Source organism: Entelurus aequoreus, linkage group LG06 (assembly GCF_033978785.1).
Source record: "Entelurus aequoreus isolate RoL-2023_Sb linkage group LG06, RoL_Eaeq_v1.1, whole genome shotgun sequence".
In the NCBI taxonomy this organism is placed as follows: Eukaryota; Metazoa; Chordata; class Actinopteri; order Syngnathiformes; family Syngnathidae; genus Entelurus; species Entelurus aequoreus.
In genome coordinates this window covers 35290871-35318520 of record NC_084736.1, presented here as the reverse complement: position 1 = coordinate 35318520, position 27650 = coordinate 35290871, and the positions used below count along the sequence as shown (strand labels likewise).

Genomic DNA, 27650 nt, shown 5'->3' with positions numbered 1-27650 from the left:
TAGGTGGTGGTGTGCTCTCCCACGCCATAGCAAACCAAAACGAAGAAGGACCGTCGTCGTGACGTCACTTCCGGGTATTTCCAGTCTGTACAACACTTGGGCGGCTCGCTTCTCTGAGCTCTTCTGAATCTTCTCAGCTTTTCCCCAGGAGCGTCACACGTTTTGTCGGCGCGGTGACAACTGTGGGACCGCTTAGCAAGGTAACGGATGTGCTAATGTTAGCTCACATTATTAGCTCGGCTTAGGCCAGAGAAATGGAATCACGATCAAGTTGAGTGCACCTTGTTGTAGAAATGTCACACGACTCCAACTCTACTCTTTCGCTTTTGTAATGACGACCGATAATAAACAAGCTAACATGGCTAGGAACTAATAGCGCCTCCCAGCTGGACGGTGACGTCACTCCATGACGTCAGCCCTCACGTGCCGTGTGATGACATAGTACGACTTATTCTACTCTCCAGAATGAATACAATTCTCAAATGAATAATAGGAATATAGACTGACTCTGATACATTGTGTGTATGTCAATATTGTTCTATTGAATATTTCAGTTTTGCTTTATAACTGAAAGAACAGAGTGGGTGAGGAGGAAAAAGGTGACAAAAATATTGTCATTCCATATTTATCAGAAGGACTTTGAACAAACACAACACCTCAGGGAGAAACTACTCCTTTGACAACAGTATTCAGGTGTAGACTCAGATGTCTACCTGCACCTCAGGGAGAAACTACTCCTTTGACAACAAAGTCTTCAGGTCTAGACTCAGATGTCTACCTGCACCTCAGGGAGAAACTACTACTTTGAAAACAAAGTCTTCAGGTCTAGACTCAGATGTCTATCTGCACCTCAGGGAGAAACTACTCCTTTGACAACAAAGTCTTCAGGTCTAGACTCAGATGTCTACCTGCACCTCAGGGAGAAACTACTACTTTGAAAACAAAGTCTTCAGGTCTAGACTCAGATTTCTACCTGAAAACAAAGTCTTCAGGTCTAGACTCAGATTTCTACCTGCACCTCAGGGAGAAACTACTCCTTTGAAAACAAAGTCTTCAGGTCTAGACTCAGATGTCTACCTGCACCTCAGGGAGAAACTACTCCTTTGACAACAAGTCTTCAGGTCTAGACTCAGATGTCTACCTACACCTCAGGGAGAAACTACTCCTTTGACAACAAAGTCTTCAGGTCTCGACTCAGATGTCTACCTGCACCTCAGGGAGAAACTACTCCTTTGACAACAAAGTCTTCAGGTCTAGACTCAGATGTCTACCTACACCTCCGGGATAAACTACTCCTTTGACAACAAAGTCTTCAGGTCTAGACTCAGATGTCTACCTGCACCTCGGGGAGAGACTACTTTGACAACAAAGTCTTCAGGTCTAGACTCAGATGTCTACCTGCACATCAGGGAGAAACAACACTCCTTTGACAACAAAGTCTTCAGGTCTAGACTCAGATGTCTACCTGCACCTCAGGGTGAAACAGTACTCAAACATGTACAGATTGTGGACAGGGAGGACAGATGGTACCAAAGAGGAGTGAGGGAAGCAATGTACGTCAAGGTTAAAAAAACATCCCCGAACAGAAGAGGTAGTCAGTCTTCCACATACAACACTGTCCTTTCAACCATTCTTAAAATACTCTGCAATTTAGCCTCCAATAAATTAGTACAAGAGTTTAGTTCCAAAATATAAAGGAATTGTGCATTTTGTGATAAAAGCATGAAATTTGGTACACTTATAGCCAAAGGCATTCTCAAAAGATTTGGATGTGGAGCCATCATCAATTTTCAACATGTCAAAATGCCCACCAGCAACAACTGTTTTCTTATGAATGATGGATTTAATATGATATTTCAGACTTATTTACCATTCATACTACTTGGTAAATGTCTTTTGGATAGTGGAACATTTTCATTGAAAATTCAAAACGGCCGCCAACTGGTTAGATATGGATGATCTCTATGTTTAATTATACATTCATCTTGATGCAGAATTTGAATTGGGAACTTTGGAATTTCTAAGAATCTTCTTTCTATCTCAAAATACTCATGTTAAGCAAGGGAAACCTAGGGTCTATCACAGGGAAGACTATAGTCACACTCGCCTTCACAGACACAAAGGGCTGTGCACTGTAAGTGGGATTTTTTGCACTTACACTGCCCAACACAACCCTTCTTGCATTTGCATGAGACAAGTTCATAACTTGACTGGCCTGCATCTGGTAGGCATGTCCAGAAGGGTTCATAGTCCCCCTCCGGTGACTTTGACCAGCCCCATTCGCACGGTGAAGGTAGTTCTGGTGTTGACACCAGGACTGTACCCCACACGTGCCCTCCTTGGTATACAGCTTTCTTAACATGCTCTTCTAGGGCAGCCTTGGTAGGGGGGATTGTTTGCACATTGTGCCTCTTTGCAAATAACTTCCTCCTTGCCGTATTGATTTCTGTACATGTGCTGGTTCGGTCATAGACTAAGATAACAAACCTCTCAATTGTGGCCATTACCTCCTGTGGTATGTCATCTGGGGCTGAAGACACTTTCAACAAGGCATGTGTAAGTTCTGGAAGCACAGACCATACAGCCCATGCAGTCTTTTTCCCATGGCCAACAAAGCTTGACACAGTGTCACAACCCGTCAATGTATGGAACACTGGTAGTGCACATGCTTTATCGGGCCCGAGCCCTGATGCAATTTCATGGGCTGCCAAATATCGAAAATTCTTACCTGTACCGAAAGCCAACCAAAGCTCATCCTCTGGTTGTAGAGTCTGAGCCACTGCCACAGCCAGCACCATAACATCAGTATCAACTGTTTGAATCATAATTTTGTGGTGGCCGTTTCTTGCTGCATGGGCTACGTGCAATAACAGGCGACTATCCACTTCCTCATGCGTGCAAGGAGCAATCTATGTCCTATCTGGGAGAGGTGGCTTGCTAAGGACTTCCATGTCACTTGTGATGACAAGCTGTTTATCCTCCTGCACAAACCATCTGAGCAGAGCCTCCGAGAGAAAGGCAAACAACTCAGTCTTATTGCTGTCATCTCTAAGAAAGTTTTGCCAGTTCCCGGGAATGGCTGCATCACCTACCACACGTCTCTGAATTCCAGTGCCACGCTTTGCTCTCGTAGCAGCTTTCAGAGAGTCAGACAAGTAGCGGTCCCACACCAGATCAAGCTTGGACACAGTTTCAAACTTTCTGGTCAGATATGGAATGAAGATCACATGGGCATAGTCATTGAAGGTTTTTACTGAACTTGGTTTCAGCATCTGGATGATGGCTGCCCCATCTACAATGGTGCAGGTAACCTTTGGACTGTCAGAGTATACACTGTGAACTTGTTCAAGGCATGGAAGCAGATCACTCTTCACTCCCAGTGGGAGACCTCCCCCATCAGAAAGCGCTGGTGGACATGGTTGGTTCTCGTGTCGAAAGAACTCCTCTAGGTTTTCATCTCGGGTCTGGCAAGCAATGAATAACCTTGAAAAGAACTCCATGTCCTGTTTGAGAGAGACCATTTTCTGTTTCGGTTTTGATACTCTCCTCACGGTTGAAGTACCAAACACCAGAAGCTTATTTCTTGGTATGGTGTTGTCCACTGTCTTTGTTCTCTCAACAAGGCGTTCTTTTGTGAAAGCTTCAAATTGGTGCTCTCCTATCTGCTTCACCTTTCTGACTACCTCAGCAGCTGAAGTTCCAGCAAGTTCCTTTGAGTGGAGAACAATCAGGTCCTTGCTTTCCTCTTCAAATGGATTTCAAAAGTGTTCCATTGCACTGACCAAATATTGTACATCTTTGATGAATGAGACCTGAACACTTGTTGTTTGGTCATGGTGACGTGTGTTATCTGATTTCTTGGAATCAATCTCAAACTCCTGTACGGATCGTGCAACTTCTGGTCCTGCTACCATCCATCGCAATAGTGCAGATGAGTTGTCAGTAAGGCCCACAGCACAACCATCTCCTTTAATGCAAGCATTCATCTGCTCATGGGCCTGGTCAATGGCCATAGAGGAGAACACATTTTTGGTCTTCTGGACAGTGAATTTGCCTGCCTTGAATGCCTGAGCTACGTTAGGGTGTGTCCTTGGTAGTTCAGCCATGTCGAGTTCACCCATATCAGACAGTCATAAAAGTGATGGCTGCAATCTTGAAGATGTCAGCCATCTTGAATATTTAATGACACATTTAGATTATGCAAAAGACATTTACCAAGTACTATGTATGGTAAATAAGTCTGAAACATCATATTATATCCATCATTCATAAGCGAACAGTTGTTACTGACAGCCATTTTGAAAGATGGCTGCCATGCGCGCCATTTTGAAAATTCATGGTGGCTCCATATCCAAATCTTTTGAGAATGCCTTTGCCTATAAGTGTACCAAATTTCATGCTTTTATCACAAAATGCACGATCGTTCTGGTTACCCGCTGCACTAAATAAGAGGAGTTAGAAACATTCTGCTCATGGAAGGTGAGCAGAATGATATTTGTTTACAACTGAATTGAATATTTACGTGGGGGATTCTGACTATTTTGGACTGGTAGTAGTGGATCCACAGTGATGGTTCTACCACACAATACTTCAATACTAACCAGGGGGATTTTTTCTCACTACCACAGGGCAAAACAATCTAAGTCTAAGACTAGATGTGACCAATCTAGGTCTAAGACTAAATGTGACCGATCTAAGTCTAAAACTAGATGTGTCCAATCTAAGTCGAAGACTAGACGTGACCAGTCTAAGACTAGATGTGACCAATCCAAGTCGAAGACGAGATGTGACCAATCTAAGTCTAAGACGAGATGTGACCAATCTAAGTCTAAGACTAGATCTAACTGATGTAAGTCTAAGACTAGATCTGACCAATCTAAGTCTAAGACTAGATCTGACCAATCTAAGTCTAAGACTAAATCTGACCAATCTAAGTGTAAGACTAGATCTGACCAAACTAAGTCTAAGACTAGATCTGACCATACTATGTCTAAGACTAGATCTGACCAATCTAAGTCTAAGACTAGCTCTGACCAGTCTAAGACTAGATGTGACCAATCTAAGTCTAACACTAGATGTGACCAATCTAAGTCTAAGGCAAGATGTTACCAATCTCAGTCCAAGACTAGATCTGACCAATCTAAGTCTAAGACTAGATCTGACCAATCCAAGTCTAAGACTAAATCTGACCAATCTAAGTCTAAGACTAGATCTGACTAATTTAAGTCTAAGACTAGATCTGACCAATTTAAGTCTAAGACTAGATGTGATCAATCTAAGTCTAAGACGAGATGTAACCAATCTAAGTCTAAGACTAGATGTGACCAATATAAGTCTAAGACTAGATGTGACCAATCCAAGTCTAAAACGAGATGTGACCAATCTAAGTCTAAGAAGAGATGTGACCAATATAAGTGTAAGACGAGATGTGACCAATCTAAATCTAAGACGAGATGTGACCGATTTAGGTCTAAGACTAGATCTGGCCAATCTAAATCTAAGACTAGATGTGACCAATCTAGGTCTAAGACTAGATGTGACCAATCTAAGTCTAAGACAAGATGTGACCAATCTAAGTCTAAGACTAGATGTGACCAATCTATGTCTAAGACGAGATGTGACCAATCTATGTCTAAGACGAGATGTGACCAATCTAAGTCTAAGACTAGGTGATATTTATTCGTGGACCAGTCTCTCATTTGTCACACAAAGACACGCCCTCTTCCTCACACTTGTCCAATCAGAAAGGTTTGCATTTTAATTTTCCTGAGGGAACTCTCCTGAAGGAATCAATAAAGTACTATCTATCTATCTATCTATGAACATGGAGCGTGATCCGCAGGGACCCAGGATGTCATAGTCATGGACTGATGATTGGTTGATTGATTGATTGATTGATTGATTGATTGATCCGCAGGGACCCAGGATGTCATAGTCATGGACTGACGGTTGGTTGGTTGATTGATTGATTGATTGATTGATTGATTGATTGATTGATTGATTGGCAGTGACCCAGGATGTCATAGTCATGGACTGACATGATTGATTGATTGATTGATCAGGACTAGGGTTTTGGCGTCCAGATGGGGAACAGCGCACTCAAGTCCCACCTGGAGATGTCCCAGAAGACGGGAGTGTTCCAACTGACTGGACGAGGTCTTCAGGAGGTGAGAGAACTTCAGAGAACGTAGTGGAAATGTCAAGTCTTGATTTGGGTCTTTGTGGGCTTCAGTTTCCTGAGGAGCTTCAACGGCTCACCTCCAACCTGAGAACTCTTGACCTGTCAGACAACAAACTGGAATCACTTCCCCCTTTCATAGGAAACTTTGCACAGCTCAGAAGTTTGACACTCAACTCCAACCGACTGGGTCAGTCACTACCTCTTTGTGGTGTGGAACCATGGTGCGCCTCATAGTCCACGTGTTGTTTGTCCCCAGGCGGACTTCCCACCGAGATTGGGAATCTGAAGAAACTGGAGACTTTGAGTCTCAGCACCAACCGGATCCAGCAGCTGCCTCCAACCCTGGACCACCTCAAAGCCCTGCGGACCCTCATTCTGGCAGGGAACCGTATCTCGGAGTTCCCCAAGGGACTGGGGGGCCTGAGACAGCTGGACCTGCTAGATTTGTCCCGCAACCAAATTCAGAGCGTCCCATCATACGTGTCAGAGCTGCAGGCCATTGAAATCAACCTCAACCAGAATCAGGTACCAGTGCCACACCATCCAATCAGTCCAAGCTCAACCAGTACCAATCAAGCCACTTGGGTACTAGTCTAGTTCAGAGTTAGTCCAGAATGCCAGTTTCACTTCCATTGTCCTCAAATCACATACACTAGGTGGTTCTAGTCACAAAAGGGAGAAGCAGGTAGCACACAATGAAGTCAAGAACCACAAGCAGGTAGCACACCATGAAGTCCAGAACCACAAACAGGTAGCACACCATGAAGTCCAGAACCACAAGCAGGTAGCACACCATGAAGTCCAGAACCACAAGCAGGTAGCACACAATGAAGTCCATCACAACCAGAATCACAAGCAGGTAGCATACCATGAAGTCCAGAACCACAAGCAAGTAGCACACCATAAAGTCCAGAACCACAAGCAGGTAGCACACCATGAAGTCCAGAACAACAAACAGGTAGCACACCATGAAGTCCAGAACCACAAGCAGGTAGCACACCATGAAGTCCAGAACCACAAGCAGGTAGCACACCATGAAGTCCAGAACCACAATCAGGTAGCACACAATGAAGTCCAGACCACAAGCAGATAGCACACAATGAAGTCCAGAACCACAAGCAGATAGCACACAATGAAGTCCAGAACGACAAGCAGGTAGCACACTATGGAGTCCAGAACCACAAGCAGGTAGCACACAATGAAGTCCAGAACCACAAGCAGGTAGCTCACCATGAAGTCCAGAACCACAAGCAGGTAGCATACCATGAAGTCCAGAACCACAAACAGGTAGCACACCATGAAGTCCAGAACCACAAGCAGGTAGCACACAATGAAGTCCAGAACCACAAGCAGGTAGCACACAATGAAGTCCATCACAACCAGAACCACAAGCAGGTAGCACACCATGAAGTCCAGAACCACAAGCAGGTAGCACACCATAAAATCCAGAACCACAAGCATTTAGCACATCATGAAGTCCAGAACCACAAGCAGGTAGCACATCATGAAGTCCAGAACCACAAGCAGGTAGCACACCATGAAGTCCAGAACCACAATCAGGTAGCACACAATGAAGTCTAGAACCACAAGCAGATAGCACACAATGAAGTCCAGAACCACAAGCAGGTAGCACACGATGGCGTCCAGAACCACAAGCAGGTAGCACACCATGAAGTCCAGAACCACAAACAGGTAACACACCATGAAGTCCAGAACCACAAGCAGGTAGCACACCATGAAGTCCAGAACCACAAGCAGGTAGCACACAATGAAGTCCAGAACCACAAGCAGGTAGCACACCATGAAGTCCAGAACCACAAGCAGGTAGCACAGAATGAAGTCCATCACAACCAGAACCACAAACAATTAGCACACCATGAAGTCCAGAACCACAAGCAGGTAGCACATCGGCGTGGCGAAGTTGGTAGAGTGGCTGTGCCAGCAATCGGAGTGTTGCTGGTTACTGGGGTTCAATTCCCACCTTCTACCTTCATAGTCACGTTCGTTGTGTCCTTGGGCAAGATACTTCACCCTTTGCCTCTGATGGCTGCTGGTTAGCGCCTTGCATGGCAGCTCCCGCCATCAGTGTGTGAATGTGTGTGTGAATGGGTAAATGTGGAAATACTGTCAAAGCGCTTTGAGTACCTTGAAGGTAGAAAAGCGCTATACAAGTACAACCCATTTATAATTTATTTATCATGAAGTCCAGAACCACAAGCAGGTAGCACACCATAAAGTCCAGAACCACAAGCAAGTAGCACATCATGAAGTCCAGAACCACAAGCAGGTAGCACACAATGAAGTCCAGAACCACAAGCAGGTAGCACACCATGAAGTCCAGAACCACTAGCAGGTAGCACACAATGAAGTCCATCACAACCAGAACCACAAGCAGGTAGCACACCATGAAGTCCAGAACCACAAGCAGGAAGCACACCAAGAAGTCCAGAACATCAAGCAGGTAGCACACCATGAAGTCCAGAACCACAAGCAGATAGCACCCAATGAAGTCCAGAACCACAAGCAGGTAGCACCCAATGAACTCCAGAACCACAAGCAGGTAGCACACTTTGAAGTCCAGAACCACAAGCAGGTAGCACACCATGAAGTCCAGAACCACAAGCAGGTAAGCACATCATGAAGTCCAGAACCACAAGCAGGTAAGCACATCATGAAGTCCAGAACCACAAGCAGGTAGCACACCATGAAGTCCAGAACTACAAGTCAAGTGTTTCAGTTCTTGGGGTGTTGCTGGTCTTTCAGATCTCAGTGGTGGCAGAAGAAGTGTCGGGATGTCCTCGTCTTAAAGTCCTGCGAGTGGAAGAAAACTGTCTGGACTTGTCCTCCATTCCTTTGTCCATCCTCAGCCAGTCCCACGTGTCTCTCTTCTCTGTGGAGGGAAACCTCTTTGAGGTCAAGAATCTTCGGGACCTGGACGGATACGACAAGGTGCTAATGTGCTAGCTAGGCTAACAAATATGGCAGATACCACAAGGTGCTAATGTGATAGCTAGGCTAACAAATATGGCAGATACCACAAGGGGCTAATGTGATAGCGAGGCTAACAAATATTACGTATACCACAAGGTGCTAATGTGATACCTAGGCTAACAAATATGGCAGATACCACAAGGTGCTAATGTGATAGCTAGGCTAACAAATATGGCAGATACCACAAGGTGCTAATGTGGTAGCTAGGCTAACAAATATTACGTGTACCACAAGGTGCTAATGTGATACCTAGGCTAACAAATATGGCAGATACCACAAGGTGCTAATGTGATAGCTAGGCTAACAAATATGGCAGATACCACAAGGTGCTAATGTGGTAGCTAGGCTAACAAATATTACGTGTACCACAAGGTGCTAATGTGATAGCTAGGCTAACAAATATGGCAGATACCACAAGGTGCTAATGTGATAGCTAGGCTAACAAATACTACGTATACCACAAGGTGCTAATGTGATACATAGGCTAACAAATATGGCAGATACCACAGGGTGCTAATGTGATAGCTAGGCTAACAAATATGGCAGATACCACAAGGTGCTAATGTGATAGCTAGGCTAACAAATATTACGTGTACCACAAGGTGCTAATGTGATAGCTAGGCTAACAAATATTACGTGTACCACAAGGTGCTAATGTGATAGCGAGGCTAACAAATATGGCAGATACCACAAGGTGCTAATGTGATAGCTCGGCTAACAAACATTACGTATACTACAAAGTGCTAATGTGATAGCTAGTCTAACAAATATTACGTATACCACAAGGTGCTAATGTGATAGCTAGGCTAACAAACATTACGTATACCACAAGGTGCTAATGTGATAGCTAGGCTAACAAACATTATGTATACCACAAGTTGCTAATGTGATAGCTAGGCTAACAAATATTACGTATACTAGAAAGGGCTAATGTGATAGCTAGGCTAACAAATATTACGCATACCACAAGGTGCTAATGTGATAGCTAGACTAACAAATATTACGTGTATTACAAGCTACTAATGTGATAGCTAAGCTATCAAATATGGCAGATACCACAAGGTGCTAATGTGATAGCTAGGCTAACAAATATGGCAGATACCACAAGGTGCTAATGTGATAGCTAGGCTAACAAATATGGCAGATACCACAAGGTGCTAATGTGATAGCTAGGCTAACAAATATGGCAGATACCATAAGGTGCTAATGTGATAGCTAAGCTAACAAATATTACGCATACAACAAGGTGCTAATGTGATAGCTAAGCTAACAAATATTACGCATACCACAAGGTGCTAAAGTGATGGCTAAGCTAACAAATATTACGTATACTACAAAGTGCTAATGTGATAGCTAGGCTAAAAAATATTACGCATACCACAAGGTGCTAATGTGATAGCTAGGCTAACAAATATTACGTATACTACAAGGTACTAATGTGATAGCTAAGCTATCAAATATGGCAGATACCACAAGGTGCTAATGTGATAGCTAGGCTAACAAATATGGCAGATACCACAAGGTACTAATGTGATAGCTAAGCTAACAAATATTACGCATACCACAAGGTGCTAATGTGATAGATAGGCTAACAAATATTACGTATACTACAAGGTACTAATGTGATAGCTAGGCTAACAAATATTACGTGTACCACAAAGTGCTAATGTGATAGCTAGGCTAACAAATATTACGTGTACTACAAGGTGCTAATGTGATAGCTAAGCTAACAAATATGGCAGATAGCACAAGGTGCTAATGTGATAGCTTGGCTAACAAGCATTACGTATACTACAAAGTGCTAATGTGATAGCTAAGCTAACAAATATGGCAGATACCACAAGGTGCTAATATAATAGCTAGGCTAACAAATATGGCAGATACCACAAGGTGCTAATGTGATAGCTAGGCTAACAAGTATGGCAGATACCACAAGGTGCTAATGTGATAGCTAGGCTAACAAATATTACGCATACAACAAGGTGCTAATGTGATAGCTAAACTAACAAATATTACGCATACAACAAGGTGCTAATGTGATAGCTAAGCTAACAAATATTACGCATACCACAATGTGCTAATGTGATGGCTCAGCTAACAAATATTACGTATACTACAAAGTGCTAATGTGATAGCTAGGCTAAAAAATATTACGCATACCACAAGGTGCTAATGTGATAGCTAGGCTAACAAATATTACGTATACTACAAGGTACTAATGTGATAGCTAAGATATCAAATATGGCAGATACCACAAGGTGCTAATGTGATAGCTAGGCTAACAAATATGGCAGATACCACAAGGTGCTAATGTGATAGCTAAGCTAACAAATATTACGCATACCACAAGATGCTAATATGATAGCTAGGCTAACAAATATTACGTATACTACAAGGTACTAATGTGATAGCTAGGCTTACAAATATTACGTGTACCACAAAGTGCTAATGTGATAGCTAGGCTAACATATTACGTGTACTACAAGGTGCTAATGTGATAGCTAAGCTAACAAATATGGCAGATACCACAAGGTGCTAATGTGATAGCTTGGCTAACAAGCATTACGTATACTACAAAGTGCTAATGTGATAGCTAAACTAACAAATATGGCGGATACCACAAGGTGCTAATGTGATAGATAGGCTAACAAATATTATGTATACCACAAGGTGCTAATGTGATAGCTAGGCTAACAAACATTATGTATACTACAAAGTGCTAATGTGATAGCTAGGCTAACAAATATTACGCATACCACAAGGTGTTAATGTGATACCTAGGCTAACAAATATTACAAATACGACAAGGGGCGAATAATGCGGATTAGGGTTAGATTATAGGTTAGCTAATTTTCTAGCTAGGCTAGTAATTATTATATATAGCTAGAAATGTTGACGGGCCTGCTATCTGTGCCGTGAACCTTTGGCCCAGGGTTGATTGAAGCTAAAAAGCTGGTATAAGTGTTAACATAAAATGAGTTAGCGTCTTCTAAAATGGCGCCAAGTTTCAAAAGCCATAAATTAAAAGGCTAGCGTAAAGTGTTAGCATGCTAACATATGTTAGCATAAATTGAGTTAATATACTTGTAAGATGCCACAAAGTTTCAAACCCCATAAGTTAAAATGCGAGCACAAATTGGTAGCATGTTAACATCGGATACGTTAACATACTTCTAAGATGGTGCCAAGTATCAAAAGCTAAGATTTTTAGGTTTAAATTAAATTAGCAATAATGCTGGCATAAAACGTTAGCACGTTAACATAGGATAAGTTAGCATATTTCTAAGATGGCGCTGTCACGCCAAATTTCTTTCCCCTACAAAAACCTTCCCGCCCAATTTACTTCCAGGGCAGCGTCCAATAAAATCACAAAGTTGCCGGGTGTCCTTAACCGGCATGCGACTGTCCTGTTTCGCGCCTGTACAAAAAAAACAATCGATTTCTTCAGATTCCAGCAGCTGTCAAATACGAAGTATCCTTCCAGTGACGGGCAGTCAAAGCCGAAGTGCTATTGATCGCTGTCAATGACGTAAGAGGAAACATGACCACGGAAGTAAATGGGGGGGGGGGGGGGGGGGGGGTTTGTAGGGGGAAGAAATTTGGCGTGACAGCGCCAAGTATCAAAAGCCATGATTTTTAGGTTTAAATCAATTTAGCAATAATGCTGGCATACCTTAGCATACTTCTCAGATGGCGCCAAGTTTCAAAGTTATAATGCTAGCATAAAACATTAGCATGCTAACATAGGATATGTTAATGTACTTCTAAGTATCAAAAGCTATGATTTTTAAGTTTGAATTAAATTACAAATAATGCTAGCATGAAATGTTAGCATGCTCAAGTTGACATGTAAACATTAGAGAAGTTAGTTTGTCTAAGATGGTGCAAAAAATCAATTCCAAATCCATAGTTTTTATGTTTAAAGGAATACAATTGGTTCAAATCCAAGCATAAAACGTTAGCATGCCAACGTAGGAAAAGTTGGCACGCTTCAAAGATGGCACCAATAATCAAAATCCATAGTTTTTTTGTTTAAACAAATACAATTAGTTCAAATCCTAGCATAAAACGTTAGCATGCTAACATGGGAAAGTTGGCACACTCTAAGAGAGTGGTCCCCAAACTACGGCCCGCCAGCGTCCAAAATCAGGCCCGCGGGAAGTCCCAGGTATAAAAAAAAATATATATATATAAATAAAAATATATATATATATATATATATTTTTTTTTTCTGTCTTTTCTTATCCACTTTGTACCGCTTGCTACTCACGGTGTCTCCTAGCCGCTTAGGCAAATCATATTGTCTAAAAATGCATTTTCTCATGGATAACGTGACATGATCGCGCGCGCGGAAAGTGCGCTATATATATCTAATATATATATATATCTATATATACAGTGTATCTATATATATATATATATATATATATATATATATATATATAATATATACAGTATATCAAATATATATATATATAAAAAAAAATATATATATATATATATATATTTGTATGTGTATGTATGTATGTATGTATGTGTGTATATATATATATATATATATATATATATATATATATATATATATATATATATATATATATATATATATACACAGCCCGGCCCACTGGCCAAATTGTTTTAACACAATGCGGCCCCCGAGTCAAAAAGTTTGGGGACCCCTGCTCTAAGATGTTTTTAGGTGTAATGTCATTGTAGGGACAGTATTGTCACAAAGTATTATTCCAAGTAGTACACAAGTACAAGTACTACTGTAGTACATCATGGTGTGACAGGATGTCTTCTCTCCTCAGTACATGGAGTATTATTATTATTATAAATGATAAATAATAAATGGGTTATACTTGTATAGCGCTTTTCTACCTTCAAGGTACTCAAAGCGCTTTGACACTATTTCCACATTTACCCATTCACACACACATTCACACACTGATGGCGGGAGCTGCCATGCAAGGCGCTAACCAGCAGCCATCAGAGGCAAAGGGTGAAGTGTCTTGCCCAAGGACACAACGGACGTGACTAGGAAGGTAGAAGGTGGGGATTGAACCCCAGTAACCAGCAACACTCCGATTGCTGGCACAGCCACTCTACCAACTTCGCCACGCCGTCCCTATTATGGGCCTGCAAGCGCCCATTCACATGCTGCAAGCAGCAGTGAATGCAAGCAGCCCATATTGTTATTGCTCGTACTTCAAACTTTATTATTCAACTTCTTGTTCCGCACGTTTCTCTTCCCGCCACTCCGAGACGAACCGGCCAAAGCACCCCAACATGTGTTATACCGTCGGAAAGGTCTCGTTCGCGCCGAAGGCGGGAATCTAAATTGGTAACATTTCATGTTACCATGGCAACGCTATTAGCAAAAATACAAAAACACCTTTTGTTTAATACAGGATGAACCGGCCAACGAACCGCCACATATGTTATACCGTTAGAAAGGTCTCGTTTGCGCCAATAGGCGTATCTTAAATTGGGCACATTTCAAGTTACCATGGTGACGCTATTCAAGAATAAACAAAAAAGTGGGCCAATTCAAGAAGAACGTACCTTTATAATGGGTAATTTTCCAGCACACCTGCGAGATGACCTCCTCTCGTAGCTCAGCCATTCTTTCACGTAGCTCGGTGCTTAACGTCTCATTTTGTTCACACACTTGTCTACTTTATCCCTGGCTAGTTTTAATGTCCAATGTTTGGTTTTGGCTGGATGGCCATCGGAGTGAGGCGAGCGCCATCGGCTCAGCCTTTCCCCATTAAAGCGGTTGGCTCACACTCTAATTTACTAGAGGCTGTAAACCCAGAATATTTGCTCTTTTTTTTGGGTGAACAAACTGTCGTCACGGCAACATCTTTTATGCCACTGTCATGTGTTTCGGTGAAGACGTTGACACACTTGTCCTCTCTCAAAAAATTTCACTTTTATGGAGCTCATGTGTCCCATGTGGCTTCTGCTGGGCCTCAAAGCCAAGAAAGTCAGCTAAATCTCTCATCGAGTCCTAATGTTAAGATGTCAGAACCAAACAACACAAAAATTCTTATTTTCCTACTCACTCTAACTCGGCCATTTCTCCACTTATCGGAAATCTGAGAACACCGGAACGTTCCTCAAAGCCTTGAGGCGCACACGGTTTTTACGAAAAGTCGATCGCTTTAAGCGTTTGCCCACAATCTGACATTGTTCGGAATGAAGTTTTTCTACAAATCCTCCATTACTTCCTGTCATTGCGTAATAGTAGCAGCCTCATCAAATTACATGAATTCCTTTGATGTCACGTGACAGCCCCTCCCCTCAGGTATCTTAGTGTGTTACAGTGTTAGCAGATCATTTCATGTTACCATGGCAACGCTATTCACCAACAAAAAAAACACCTTTTGTCTACTACGAGACTAAACGGCTAACGAACCCCCACATATGTTATACCGTTAGAAAGGTCTCGTCCGTGCCGACAGGCGTATCTTAAATTGGGAACATTTCCTGTTACCATGGCGACGCTATTCACAAATAAACAACAACATGGGGTTAACAGTTCAATGGGCACACAACATCACTACACCAACAAATACTGCATTTTGGTATTTTTTTCTTACCCCGTCATGTGCTAGCTTCTTAACGTTAGTGTGCTAGTATGCTAACATTAGCATGGCTACCTGTCCAGCTAATATTACACTTTTTTTGTGTAATTCTGCAGCCATACACCTTAGAGTAATATAACTTGTAATGTGACACATGTTAACTGCTAGCGTGCTAATGATAGTATGCTAGCACGCTAACATAAAAGTGCTAACTTTTTGTTTGCAAATTTTACATTTTTTTTGTCTAATTCCGCAGCCATACACCTTACACTCATATAACTTGGTATTTGAAACATGCTAACTGTATGCATGTTTACGTTAGCATGCTAACATTAACGTGCGAGCTTTTTGAGCTAATTTTGAATTAGATAGTTTTGCAACTGTTTACCCCAGAGTCATACAACTTGGTATGTGACACTTGTCAACTGTTAGCATGCTAGCATACTTGTGAGAACGTTAGTATGCTAGCTTTTGTTAACTAGTGTATCTCATATTAGCACGCTAATGTTTTATGCTAGCTTATTTGCTACATTCTATGTCCATACCAACAAATACTGCATTTAGGTATTTCTTCTTACCCAGTCATTTGCTAGCTTCTTAACGTTAGCATGCTAGTATGCTAAAATTAGCATTAGATCGTTCCCAGCTAATATAACACTTTTTTGCTTATTTCTGCAGCCATACACCTTAGAGTAATATAACTTCGAATGTGACACATGTTAAGAGTTAGCATGCTAACACGCTAACATCAAAGTGCTAACTTTTTTCTGCTAATTTTTGCCCTTTTTTGTCTAATTCTGCAGACATATACATGCACATATACACATTACTTTGATCATCATGGCGGCGATCACGGCTGCCTCGGTGCTCTCATGCACTCTGTTTTGTTTGTTTTTGTGCGTAAATTGTGTGTCCGCGTGCTCTTACACCCGCGAAGAGCTACTGAACATCAGATCCATCACCCCTACGGACTTATAACCGGTCATCTTAGCGTCAGCTGCGGATTTGGTCCATTCTTTGATCAAAAGAGGGAAACCGCACCGAAGAGGAAAGCGAGGGTGCGCCCTTGTCCGTCTCCGCAGACGGGGATTGCACACGCCTCTACCTGGCATCTTTCTCTCCAACGTCCGCTCACTTGCCAACAAGATGGACGAGCTAGCGTTGCTGATGAGAAGAAACAAGGACTTTTCCTCATCTTGTGTTTTGTGCTTCACGGAGACATGGCTGAGCGCAAGTGTCCCGTACAGCGCGGTTCAACTGGATGGCTTTTATCTTCTCCGCGCGGACCGAGACGCGAGGCTCTCCGGCAAAAAAAGAGGCGGTGGAGTTTGCTTCTTCATCAACAGCAACTGGTGTACAGACGTGACGGTGATATCCCAACACTGCTCTCCTGCTCTGGAATATCTTTTCATTCACTGTAAGCCTTTTTACTCACCGTGTGAGATTGTTTCATTCATACTGGTGGCTGTCTACATACCACCCGGCGCGGACGTGCGTGACGCTCAGCGCACGCTTGCAGGCCAGATCTTACATGTGGAGCGGTCTTTTCCGGACTCTCTTGTTATCGTGCTTGGTGACTTTAACAAGGGAAATTTGAGCCAGGAATTACCCAAGTATAGGCAGTTTATTAAATGCCCGACCAGAGAGGATAACACTTTGGATCACTGTTACACCACAATAAGCAAGGCATACCATGCAGTCCCGCACGCTGCTCTCGGACTACCAGATCACGTGATGGTGCACTTGATCCCTTCATACAGACAGAGACTTAAAGGCCTACTGAAATGAATTTTTTTTATTTAAACGGGGATAGCAGATCCATTCTATGTGTCACACTTGATAATTTTGCGATATTGCCATATTTTTGCTGAAAGGATTTAGTATAGAACAACGTCGATAAAGTTCGCAACTTTTGGTCTCTGATATAAAAAAAAACTTGCCCCTACCGGAAGTAGCGTGACGTTGTCAGTTGTTCACTCCCTCATATTTTCCTATTGTTTTCAACGCAGCTATAGCTATTCGGACCATTACCCCATTAATTTGAACGAGGATGAAAGATTCGTGGACGAGGAACGTTAGAGTGACGGACTAGAATGCAGTGAAATACATATTTTTTTTCGCTCTGACCGTAACTTAGGTACAAGCTGGCTCATTGGATTCCACACTCTCTCCTTTTTCTATTGTGGATCACGGATTTGTATTTTAAACCACCTCGGATACTATATCTGTGCCGTCAGGGGTGCATGTCTGATGCAAGGGCTGTTTAACACCTTTCTTACGTCACGACTCTGGAGACCGATGAGCGTTGTCAGCAGGTTTAATGACATTCAAAAGGATGAAACTAAAAAGACAAACAATACAGTCAATATATAAATATGTTATGCAAATGTATTCATATATATGCTGTAATGCTACCTTACAAGACATGAGAAGGTAAACAAAGTGAAATTGTACTACGACGCCATCTTAGATGACATCGCAAATTATTGCTAATGAGTATGGCAAAGATCATACATCAAAAATCATAAATTTAGCTCGAAATATTTTAGACAAAAACCAAGTTTCAAAGTTCAACTGATGATACATACCGGCGATGCAACCTTAAACAAAGGATATATGCAGTTTTTCTTCGAAAATAACCACCATAAAGTACGTGCTGGAACCGGAGATTTCTCTGCTTGGCTTATGTAACTTCCGGTCAATAAAGTTTGATTCAAAATACACACTTCTCAAAGATGTATTAACTGCCATGACCACATGATGGCGACAAATACACATGTAATAATATTAATTACATAACAAGCTTATTTAAGCACAACACATTTCAACAACAAGAGTTTACAACTTTTAGTTGTAACAGAACACTCCCCGCTTGGCGTGGATAAACGCCACAAAAATAACTGGAAAAAACAAACAAATACCTCTCATTAAATAATCAAAGGTACAATTTCTGAGATGGGTCTGGTCAATACCTTTGTATCATCTGACCTGACTACCCTTAGCTCTACTGAACGGACTTTGCCATCTTTACTTGGGAACACCTGAGTTACACGTGCAAGAGGCCATTCATTTCGGGGAATTTGGCTGTCTTTGAGTATAACGACCGTACCTACGCTCACGTTAAGTTGACTGGAATGCCACTTGCGACGTGGTTGGAGAGTGGGAAGGAACTCCTTCTTCCACCTGCCCCAGAAGGTGTTTGACAGGTGCTGGACTTGGCGCCACTGATGTTTGTAGAGGTCTGACGCTGTAAAGTTGCCAACTGGAGCCTTAAGAGGGGTTACCTTTTGGGTTTGGTTTGACTCGTCTACAGTGAGTCCTGTCTCACAGTAGTGCCAACCACGGCAGTGATTGATTTTGCTTGGCAGTGATTTGAAGTTATGTATGACGTGTAGTAGTCTCGAAACAGCACGCTTGAGAGACTTCCATGTCGAAAACTTGTTGAATCTGTCAGAGCCAAGTTGTTTGGTTGAGATTGTGGTTTTGAGTGTAGACACCTGTGGTCTGACATCAGAGTCTGTGCAAGGTTCAACAAGTTCAAAAGAGTCATTTGAGGGACTTTGATCTTGGAGCATGAAGTCAGGGCCAGTGAGCCAGTTACTAAGAGGTAGCTGGTAAGCAGGAACAGAACGTGTGGCGTGATCTGCTGGGTTCTGGCTGCTCGGTACGTAATGCCATTGGCTTGGTTGAGAAGATTTGCGGATTCTCGTAACACGGTTAGCCACGTAGACATAAAATCTTCTTGTCTCGTTGTGGATATAACCTAGAACTACTTTACTGTCTGTATAGAATGCAGTGTAGTCTATTTCAAAGCCTAATTCGTCAGTGAGAAGATCTGCAAGCTCGACTGCTAACACAGCAGCACTAAGCTCTAATCTTGGTATGGTCTGATCTGGGCGTGGTGCTAACTTTGCCTTACCTAAAACAAAGCCTACTTCACAGTTCCTAGCTGCATCTGTTACTCTTAAATAGGCCACTGCAGCTATAGCCTTAGTAGATGCGTCCGAAAATACCAACAACTCTTTTTTTGTAGTTGTTGAGGGAGAAATTTCTGTGTATGCTCTGGGAATGGTCAAGTTGGACAGTTCTTTAAGTGAGTCTTTCCACAGGGTCCAGGACTCTTCCATTTCTGAGGGCAATGGTGCATCCCAGTCTCCATTCTCTGCCATAAGTTCACGCAGAATGGACTTTCCCTGCATTGTTACTGGTGCTACAAAGCCTAATGGATCATAAAGGCTGTTTATTGTTGATAAAACACCTCGTCTAGTAAAGGGCTTTGTCTCGTCTGACACTCTAAAGGTGAAGCAGTCTTTCTTTAGGTCCCAAAGGAGACCCAGGCTACGTTGCATGGGGACTGAATCAGCTTCAAAGTCCAAGTCCTTTAGGTCTTTGGCATGATCTTGTGAAGGGAATGCTTCGAGTACCTCTTTTCTGTTAGCTGCTATTTTATGCAGTCTTAGATTTGAGTTTGCAAGTGTGTCACGGGTTCTTTGTAATAAGGACAGAGCCATTTCAACAGTGGGGAGGGATTTGAGTCCGTCGTCTACGTAGAAGTCGTGTGTGACAAACTGCTTGACATCTGGATCACAATCTGGCTGGTTGCGTAGAACAGACTGATGTAAGCCGTATATGGCCACTGCTGGTGATGGGCTATTCCCAAAGACGTGGACTCTCATCCTATACTCTACAATGTCTTTGGAAATGTCATTGTCACGAAACCACAAAAAACGCAAGTAATTTCTGTCTTGCTCTCGAACATTGAAACAGTAAAACATCTGTTCAATGTCGGCTGTGAAGGCAACAGCTTCCTTTCTGAAGCGTATTAGGACACCTAACAGTGAGTTGTTAAGATCTGGTCCTGTCAACAACACATCATTTAGTGACACATTCTTGTACTTCGCGCTGCTGTCAAAGACGACCCTAATCTGTTTGGGCTTGCGAGGGTGGTAGACCCCGAATAGTGGCAAATACCAACATTCCTCTTCGTCTTTCAGTGGAGGGGCAAGCTCTGCATGTTTGTTTTCAAATATTTTGTCCATAAACGTGATGAAATGTTCCTTCATTTCTTCTTTCCTTTCAAAGCTACGAACAAGAGACATTAAGCGGCTCAGGGCATGCGGTCTGTTGTTAGGGAGTTTTTGACGTGGCGACTTGAATGGTAATGGAGCTGTCCAGCTCTTGTCTGTGTCCTTTTGTAGTCCTTCTTCCATTATTTTCAAGAAGGCTTTGTCCTGAATGGAGGGTGCGATGTAATTGTCATGTCTGGTTTGTTTGAACACATTACATCCTAAATGATCAGGTTCACAAGCGCTATCCACAAGTTGAGTGCTGAAGCTGAATGGAACTTGTATCTCACAATGTCTCTCTATTACATTAAATACATTGGGGCATGGCTCAAACATTGTAGGACGCCCCTTCTCAGTTGTATTTGTGAACAGCGTCTTCACAGCGAGAGTTTTGTGGACATCACCTAAACACACGTTTCCTACTATGACCCACCCGAGGTCCAATTTTTGTGCATAGGGTGCATTGTTAGGGCCACTTATCTGTTTACGGACTTTGTGAACTCTAATAGCATCCCGTCCGAGAAGCATGAGTATGGGGGCATTAGAGTCCAGGTCAGGGATAAGGTGAGCTACTGACTTTAGATGACTGTGTTGCATAGCTGCACTGGGTGTGGGAATTTCATCTCTATCGTTTGGGATATTTCTACATTCAATGAGGCTAGGCAATGGGATGTGGACTGAACCATCTATGGCTGCCACTACATATCCTGTAGCTCTCCTGCCCATTGCTTCTTTAGTACCAGCACATGTCCTTAGTGAATAAGGGGAACTAGGGCCACGGTCATTGAACAATTCAAAGAACTCAGGACATACTAACGACCTGTTGCTTTGTTCATCATGGATGGCATAGAGCCTTACTGCTTGTTCAGGATGGCCTGCTGGGTACACTTTAACAAGACTAATTTTAGAGCAGGATCTGCCTGCTTCGTTCACGCCACAAACCTGTGTGCACTTGGACGTGATCTCCTCCGACTTAGCGGAGTCACTCTCCCCGCCATACTCTGCTGCAGGTTCAGTTACTCTAAGCCAGGGTGCTGGTCCTGGGTGAAGAGCAGTGCAGTGTTTTTCATCAAGACACTCAGAGCACTGTATCTTGACCATACAGTTTTTTGCAATGTGTGTAGATGAAGAACAGCATTTGAAGCAAATGTGATTCTCTTTTAAGAATGCTTTTCGATCATCGAGTGTTTTCATTCGAAATGATCTGCACTTCAAGAGGGGATGAGGTTTCATGTGAATTGGGCAAAGCTTGTCGCTGTCTACAGCTTTGTTTGCCGTTCTTTGTGTATCTAAATTGTAACGGGAGACAACATCAGTTTTGTGCACTGAAATTTCTTTTTGTTTATATGCTCTCCATGGCAGTTTGTCGAGTTTGTGTACGTCAGGGAACGATGTAAAGTTAAAACTGGGGTCATTTCTTGAGTTAGCTTCCTGCGTTACAAAGTCTACAAAAACATTGAATGGTGGGAAGGGGACACGTTGTGTGCGTTTGTATTTAGCTCCTACTGTGATCCACCTTTCTTGTAAATTGAAGGGAAGTTTCTGCACAATTGGATTTAATCCTCTTGCGGTATCCAAAAACGCAAGACCAGGAAGGTCTCCTTCAGCTTTAGCACTCTGCATTTCCATGAGCAGGTCACTAAACTTCCTTAGTTTTGTGTAGTCTTTGGATGTGATTTTGGGGAACATATCAATTCTTTTGAAGAGTGTATCCTCAATCACTTCAGCTGAGCCATAACATTGCTCAAGTCTGTCCCACATCATATTGAGACCTTTGGTTGGGTTGTTAATGTGTATGGCTCTAATTTGTTCTACGTGTTCAGAGGATTCTTTGCCAAGCCACTTTAACATCAAGTCCATCTCTTCACTTGTTGTTAGTTCTAATCCATTTATTGCATTTTTAAAGGAACGTTTCCAAGCTCTGAAATTTTGAGGCTTGTCGTTAAATTGCAGTAATCCTGTTGCTACTATTTCCCGGCGAGCAAAGTATCTAATAAAGTCACTCACATTAGAGTTTTTAGGCTCTTGGCATGAAGGCCGGACATCATGGAAGTTGGATGCTGATACCTGAGTTGACCAACTTGCACTGTCATTGTTTTGGATGTGAGGAGAGGAGGAAATGACTGAGGGGTTTTGGAAGTTTTTAAGATAATTAGGGGGGCCAAAGGGCATTTGTTTAGAATCACTTTGTTTTGTTGGTTGAAGTAATTGATTGCTACTGAGCTTTGACTTGCTCTGAGGAGCATTTTCACATTGTGATGGCTGTGTAACAACATATTTTCCCTCTTTTACAAATTCAGCTTGGCTGAGGACATATTGCTTTGTACGTTCAGATGTGACAAAAGAACAAGGATTGCTGCGTGCTTCTACCTGTGTGCCTACAGCTGTTTCTAATGCCTCTGCTTCAGCAATAGCAGATGCAACATCTTTTTCATGTTGAAGAAATTCAATAGATGCCTCTATTTTAGCTTTTTCTACTTATTGCTGCAAAACCGAGGCGGGCTTTGGCTGCCTCAGCTTTTGCTCTTGCCCTAGCTGCTGCGGAACCTGTGGAGGAGTTCGTCGAAGCCTCGGACCGGGTCTTTAAAGATGGCGCCTTGCTGGACATGGTGGGGTGGACTAGATGATGACTGCTGAATCACTGCTGTATGCCGTTTGCGTTGTAGCGTTGTGGCGTAGTAGTGGTCAGCTTCACTCTAGCGTGCGACGACTGCGTTACCTCTGTCTGCTTGGATGACGCCGTTTCACTGTGCCGTCAGGGGTGCATGTCTGATGCAAGGGCTGTTTAACACCTTTCTTACGTCACGACTCTGGAGACCGATGAGCGTTGTCAGCAGGTTTAATGACATTCAAAAGGATGAAACTAAAAAGACAAACAATACAGTCAATATATAAATATGTTATGCAAATGTATTCATATATATGCTGTAATGCTACCTTACAAGACATGAGAAGGTAAACAAAGTGAAATTGTACTACGACGCCATCTTAGATGACATCGCAAATTATTGCTAATGAGTATGGCAAAGATCATACATCAAAAATCATAAATTTAGCTCGAAATATTTTAGACAAAAACCAAGTTTCAAAGTTCAACTGATGATACATACCGGCGATGCAACCTTAAACAAAGGATATATGCAGTTTTTCTTCGAAAATAACCACCATAAAGTACGTGCTGGAACCGGAGATTTCTCTGCTTGGCTTATGTAACTTCCGGTCAATAAAGTTTGATTCAAAATACACACTTCTCAAAGATGTATTAACTGCCATGACCACATGATGGCGACAAATACACATGTAATAATATTAATTACATAACAAGCTTATTTAAGCACAACACATTTCAACAACAAGAGTTTACAACTTTTAGTTGTAACAGAACAATATCCTCTTGAAAATGAGAGTCGAGAACGGGAAATGGACATTCAGTGCCTTTTATCTCCACGACAATACATCGACGAAGCTCATGCTAATTAGCATGAGCTAACGTGATAGCATCTGTCTCAAATGCAGATAGAAACAAAACAAATAAATCCCTGACTGGAAGGATAGACAGAAGATCAACAATACTATTAAACCATGTACATGTAACTACACGGTTAATAGATCTCAGCCTGGCAAAGCTTAACAATGCTGTTGCTAACGACGCTAAGGCTGACTTAGCAACTTAGCAACTGGACCTCACAGAGTTATGATAAAAACATTACGCCAGCCAGCCCTCATCTGCCCAGCTCATCAACACCCGTGCTCACCTGCGTTCCAGCGATCGACGGACTTCACCCGATCATCCGTGCGGTGGCCGGTTAGCATCGGCTAGCGCGTCTGCTATCCAAGTGAGTAATCCTTGTTGTGTTGCTACAGCCAGCCGCTATACACCGATCCCACCTACAACGTTCTTCTTTGCAGCCTCCATTGTTCATTAAACAAATTGCAAAAGGTTCACCAACACAGATGTCCAGAATACTGTGGAATTATGAAATGAAAACAGAGCTTTTTTGTATTGTATTCAATGGGGAAGGAATATCACTGTTTCCCGGGCTACGTCACGCGCATACGTCATCCTCCGAAGGCTTTTTCAACTGGAAGTGTGGCGGGAAATTTAAAATTGCACTTTATAAGTTAACCGGGCCGTATTGGCATGTGTTGCAATGTTAAGATTTCATCATTGATATATAAACTATCAGACTGCGTGGTCGGTAGTAGTGGGTTGCAGTAGGCCTTTAAACTCTAAAAAATACCAACATGCAGTATTTGTTGGTGTAGTGATGTTGTGTGCCCATTGAACTGTTAACACCATGTTTTTGTTTATTTGTGAATAGCGTCGCCATGGTAACAGGAAATGTTCCCAATTTAAGATACGCCTGTCGGCATGAACGAGACCTAAATATAGCGATATAAAATATAACATGTATACGAATATATACATAATATGTGTACAGTATATTATATATACAGATATATTATATTATGTCTATAACATACAGTATATACAATATATAACAATTACCATGTACAATATAGTACATATATACCATGTACATATAACTTCATGTGTGACACTTGTTGACTGTTAGCATGCTAATGTTAGCATGCTAGCGCGCTAACATCAAAGTGATAATTTTTGGGGGGCTAATTTTATGCTTTTTTGTGTAATTCTGCAGTCATACACCTTACAGTCATAAAACTTGGTATTTGAAACATGCAAGCATGCTAACATTAAAGTGGTAGGTTTTTACGCTCATTTTGCAACCGTTTACCCTCGAGTCATATAACTTCGAATGTGACAAATGTTAACTGCTAGCATGCTAATAGCATGCCACCATACTAATATGAACATGCTACTTTTTTAGCTAACGTTTTTATTCTCTAATTAGACCGCCATACATCTTACAGTCATATAACTTGATATGTGACACATGCTAACTGATAACATGTTAAAGTTAGTTTGCTAGCATGCTAAAATTAGCATGGTAACTTTTTGCGCTAATTTTGCAATCGTTTACCCCAGAGTCATGTAACTTGGTACGTGACACTTGTAAACTGTTAGCATGCAAATGATAGCATGGTAGCAAGCTAACTTAAGCATTCTAACTTTTTTTTGTCAAATTGTACTTTTTTTTTTCTATTCCGCAGCCATATACCTAGGAGTCGTATAACTTGGTATATGAAACACACTGACTGTTATCATGCTGTCGTTAGCACACATGCTACGTGTTATCATTGTTGTGTAAACATGCTACTGTTTTAGGCTAGTTCTGTGGCTCATTTTGTACAATGACACCTAAAACTCCCGGATTCAGACACTTGGCACCATCTAATAAGTACGGCACAGATAGCAGGCCCATCAAAATATCAGCGGGAATTTTCTAGTTATTATAATTATTATTATTATTATTATGTCTTCTCTCCTCAGTACATGGAGTATTATTATTATTATTATTATTATTATGTCTTCTCTCCTCAGTACATGGAGTGTTATTATTATTATTATTATGATGATGATGTCTTCTCTCCTCAGTACATGGAGTATTATTATTATTATGTCTTCTCTCCTCAGTACATGGAGTATTATTATTATTATGTCTTCTCTCCTCAGTACATGAGTATTATTATTAGTACCGGTATGTCTTCTCCTCAGTACATGGAGTATTATTATTATGATGATGTCTTCTCTCCTCAGTACATGGAGTGTTATAATTATTATTATTATTATTATGATGATGATGTCTTCTCTCCTCAGTACATGGAGTATTATTATTATTGTTATTATTATGTCTTCTCTCCTCAGTACGGAGTAATATTATTATTATTATGTCTTCTCTCGTACATGGAGTATTTGTATTATTATTATTATTATGTCTTCTCTCCTCAGTACATGGAGTATTATTATGTCTTCTCCTCAGTACATGGAGTATTTGTATTATTATTATTATGTCTTCTCTCCTCAGTACATGGAGTATTATTATGTCTTCTCCTCAGTACATGGAGTATTATTATTATTATGATGTCTTCTCAGTACATGGAGTATTATTATTATAATGATGATGTCTTCTCTCCTCAGTACATGGAGTATTATTACTATGAGGTCTTCTCAGTACATGGAGTATTATTATTATTATGTCTTCTCTCCTCAGTACATGGAGTATTATTATTATTATGTCTTCTCTCCTCAGTACATGGAGTATTATTATTATTATGTCTTCTCTCCTCAGTACATGGAGTATTATTATTATTATGTCTTAGTACATGGAGTATTATTATTATTATTATTATGTCTTCTCTCCTCAGTACATGGAGCGTTTCACTGCCAACAGGAAGAAGTTTGCCTGAAAGCCACTTCCTGCGGACACAAGTGGGCGGGGCCAATGTTTTCCCAGCAGAAAGGAAACACTTAGGCGTGCCATCAGCTGACCTGTCATGGCGGCCCACGTTGCCATAGCGATGCGCTTGTTGCAGCCGGCAAAAACAGGAAGTGAAGCGAGCAGCGATTAGACACTTCATGTGGAAGATGTCATCATGTGACGCCAATGACGTGAGAAATGGAAGTAAGCCCCTCCCCTCCCGCGTGCTAGCTTTGTCTCCACTGTCAGGCTAGCCACATTAATAAATTAACTTTCAAAATAAAAGCATACATCTGAAGGAATAAAGTAGTTTATCTCGGACATAAAGGTTATTGCAAGTATTGTGTAGTTATTTTGGATATGAATATTAATGCATGAAACAACGTATTTTATTCAACATGTGACAAAGTTTGAATAAACGTCAGTTATGATCCAAAGCCTTTTATTTTGAAGGCGCTGGATCGCGCATCCGGTGTGG

At 41.8% G+C, this 27650-nt stretch overlaps 1 protein-coding gene across 1 annotated transcript; it reads left to right on the top strand.

Moving 5' to 3' along the window:
- On the top strand, window positions 1–27545 carry lrrc57 (leucine rich repeat containing 57). The gene is made up of 6 exons (XM_062050630.1): window positions 1–200; window positions 6063–6167; window positions 6233–6368; window positions 6438–6706; window positions 8945–9130; window positions 27120–27545. Exons 2-6 carry the CDS (start codon window positions 6084–6086, stop codon window positions 27159–27161), a joined length of 717 nt encoding a protein of 238 aa, XP_061906614.1. The 5' UTR covers window positions 1–200; window positions 6063–6083; the 3' UTR covers window positions 27162–27545.
- The last annotated feature ends 105 nt before the right edge of the window (window positions 27546–27650 follow it).

What these genes read in the sequence shown, in the direction of transcription:
- lrrc57 (XM_062050630.1), top strand. Translation starts at nt 6,084, where the DNA reads ATGGGGAACAGCGCACTCAAGTCCCACCTGGAGATGTCCCAGAAGACG. An exon ending in CTGGACGAGGTCTTCAGGAG is followed by an intron (nt 6,168 to 6,232) that starts GTGAGAGAACTT and finishes TGTGGGCTTCAG; the next exon opens with TTTCCTGAGGAGCTTCAACG. An exon ending in TCAACCTCAACCAGAATCAG is followed by an intron (nt 6,707 to 8,944) that starts GTACCAGTGCCA and finishes CTGGTCTTTCAG; the next exon opens with ATCTCAGTGGTGGCAGAAGA.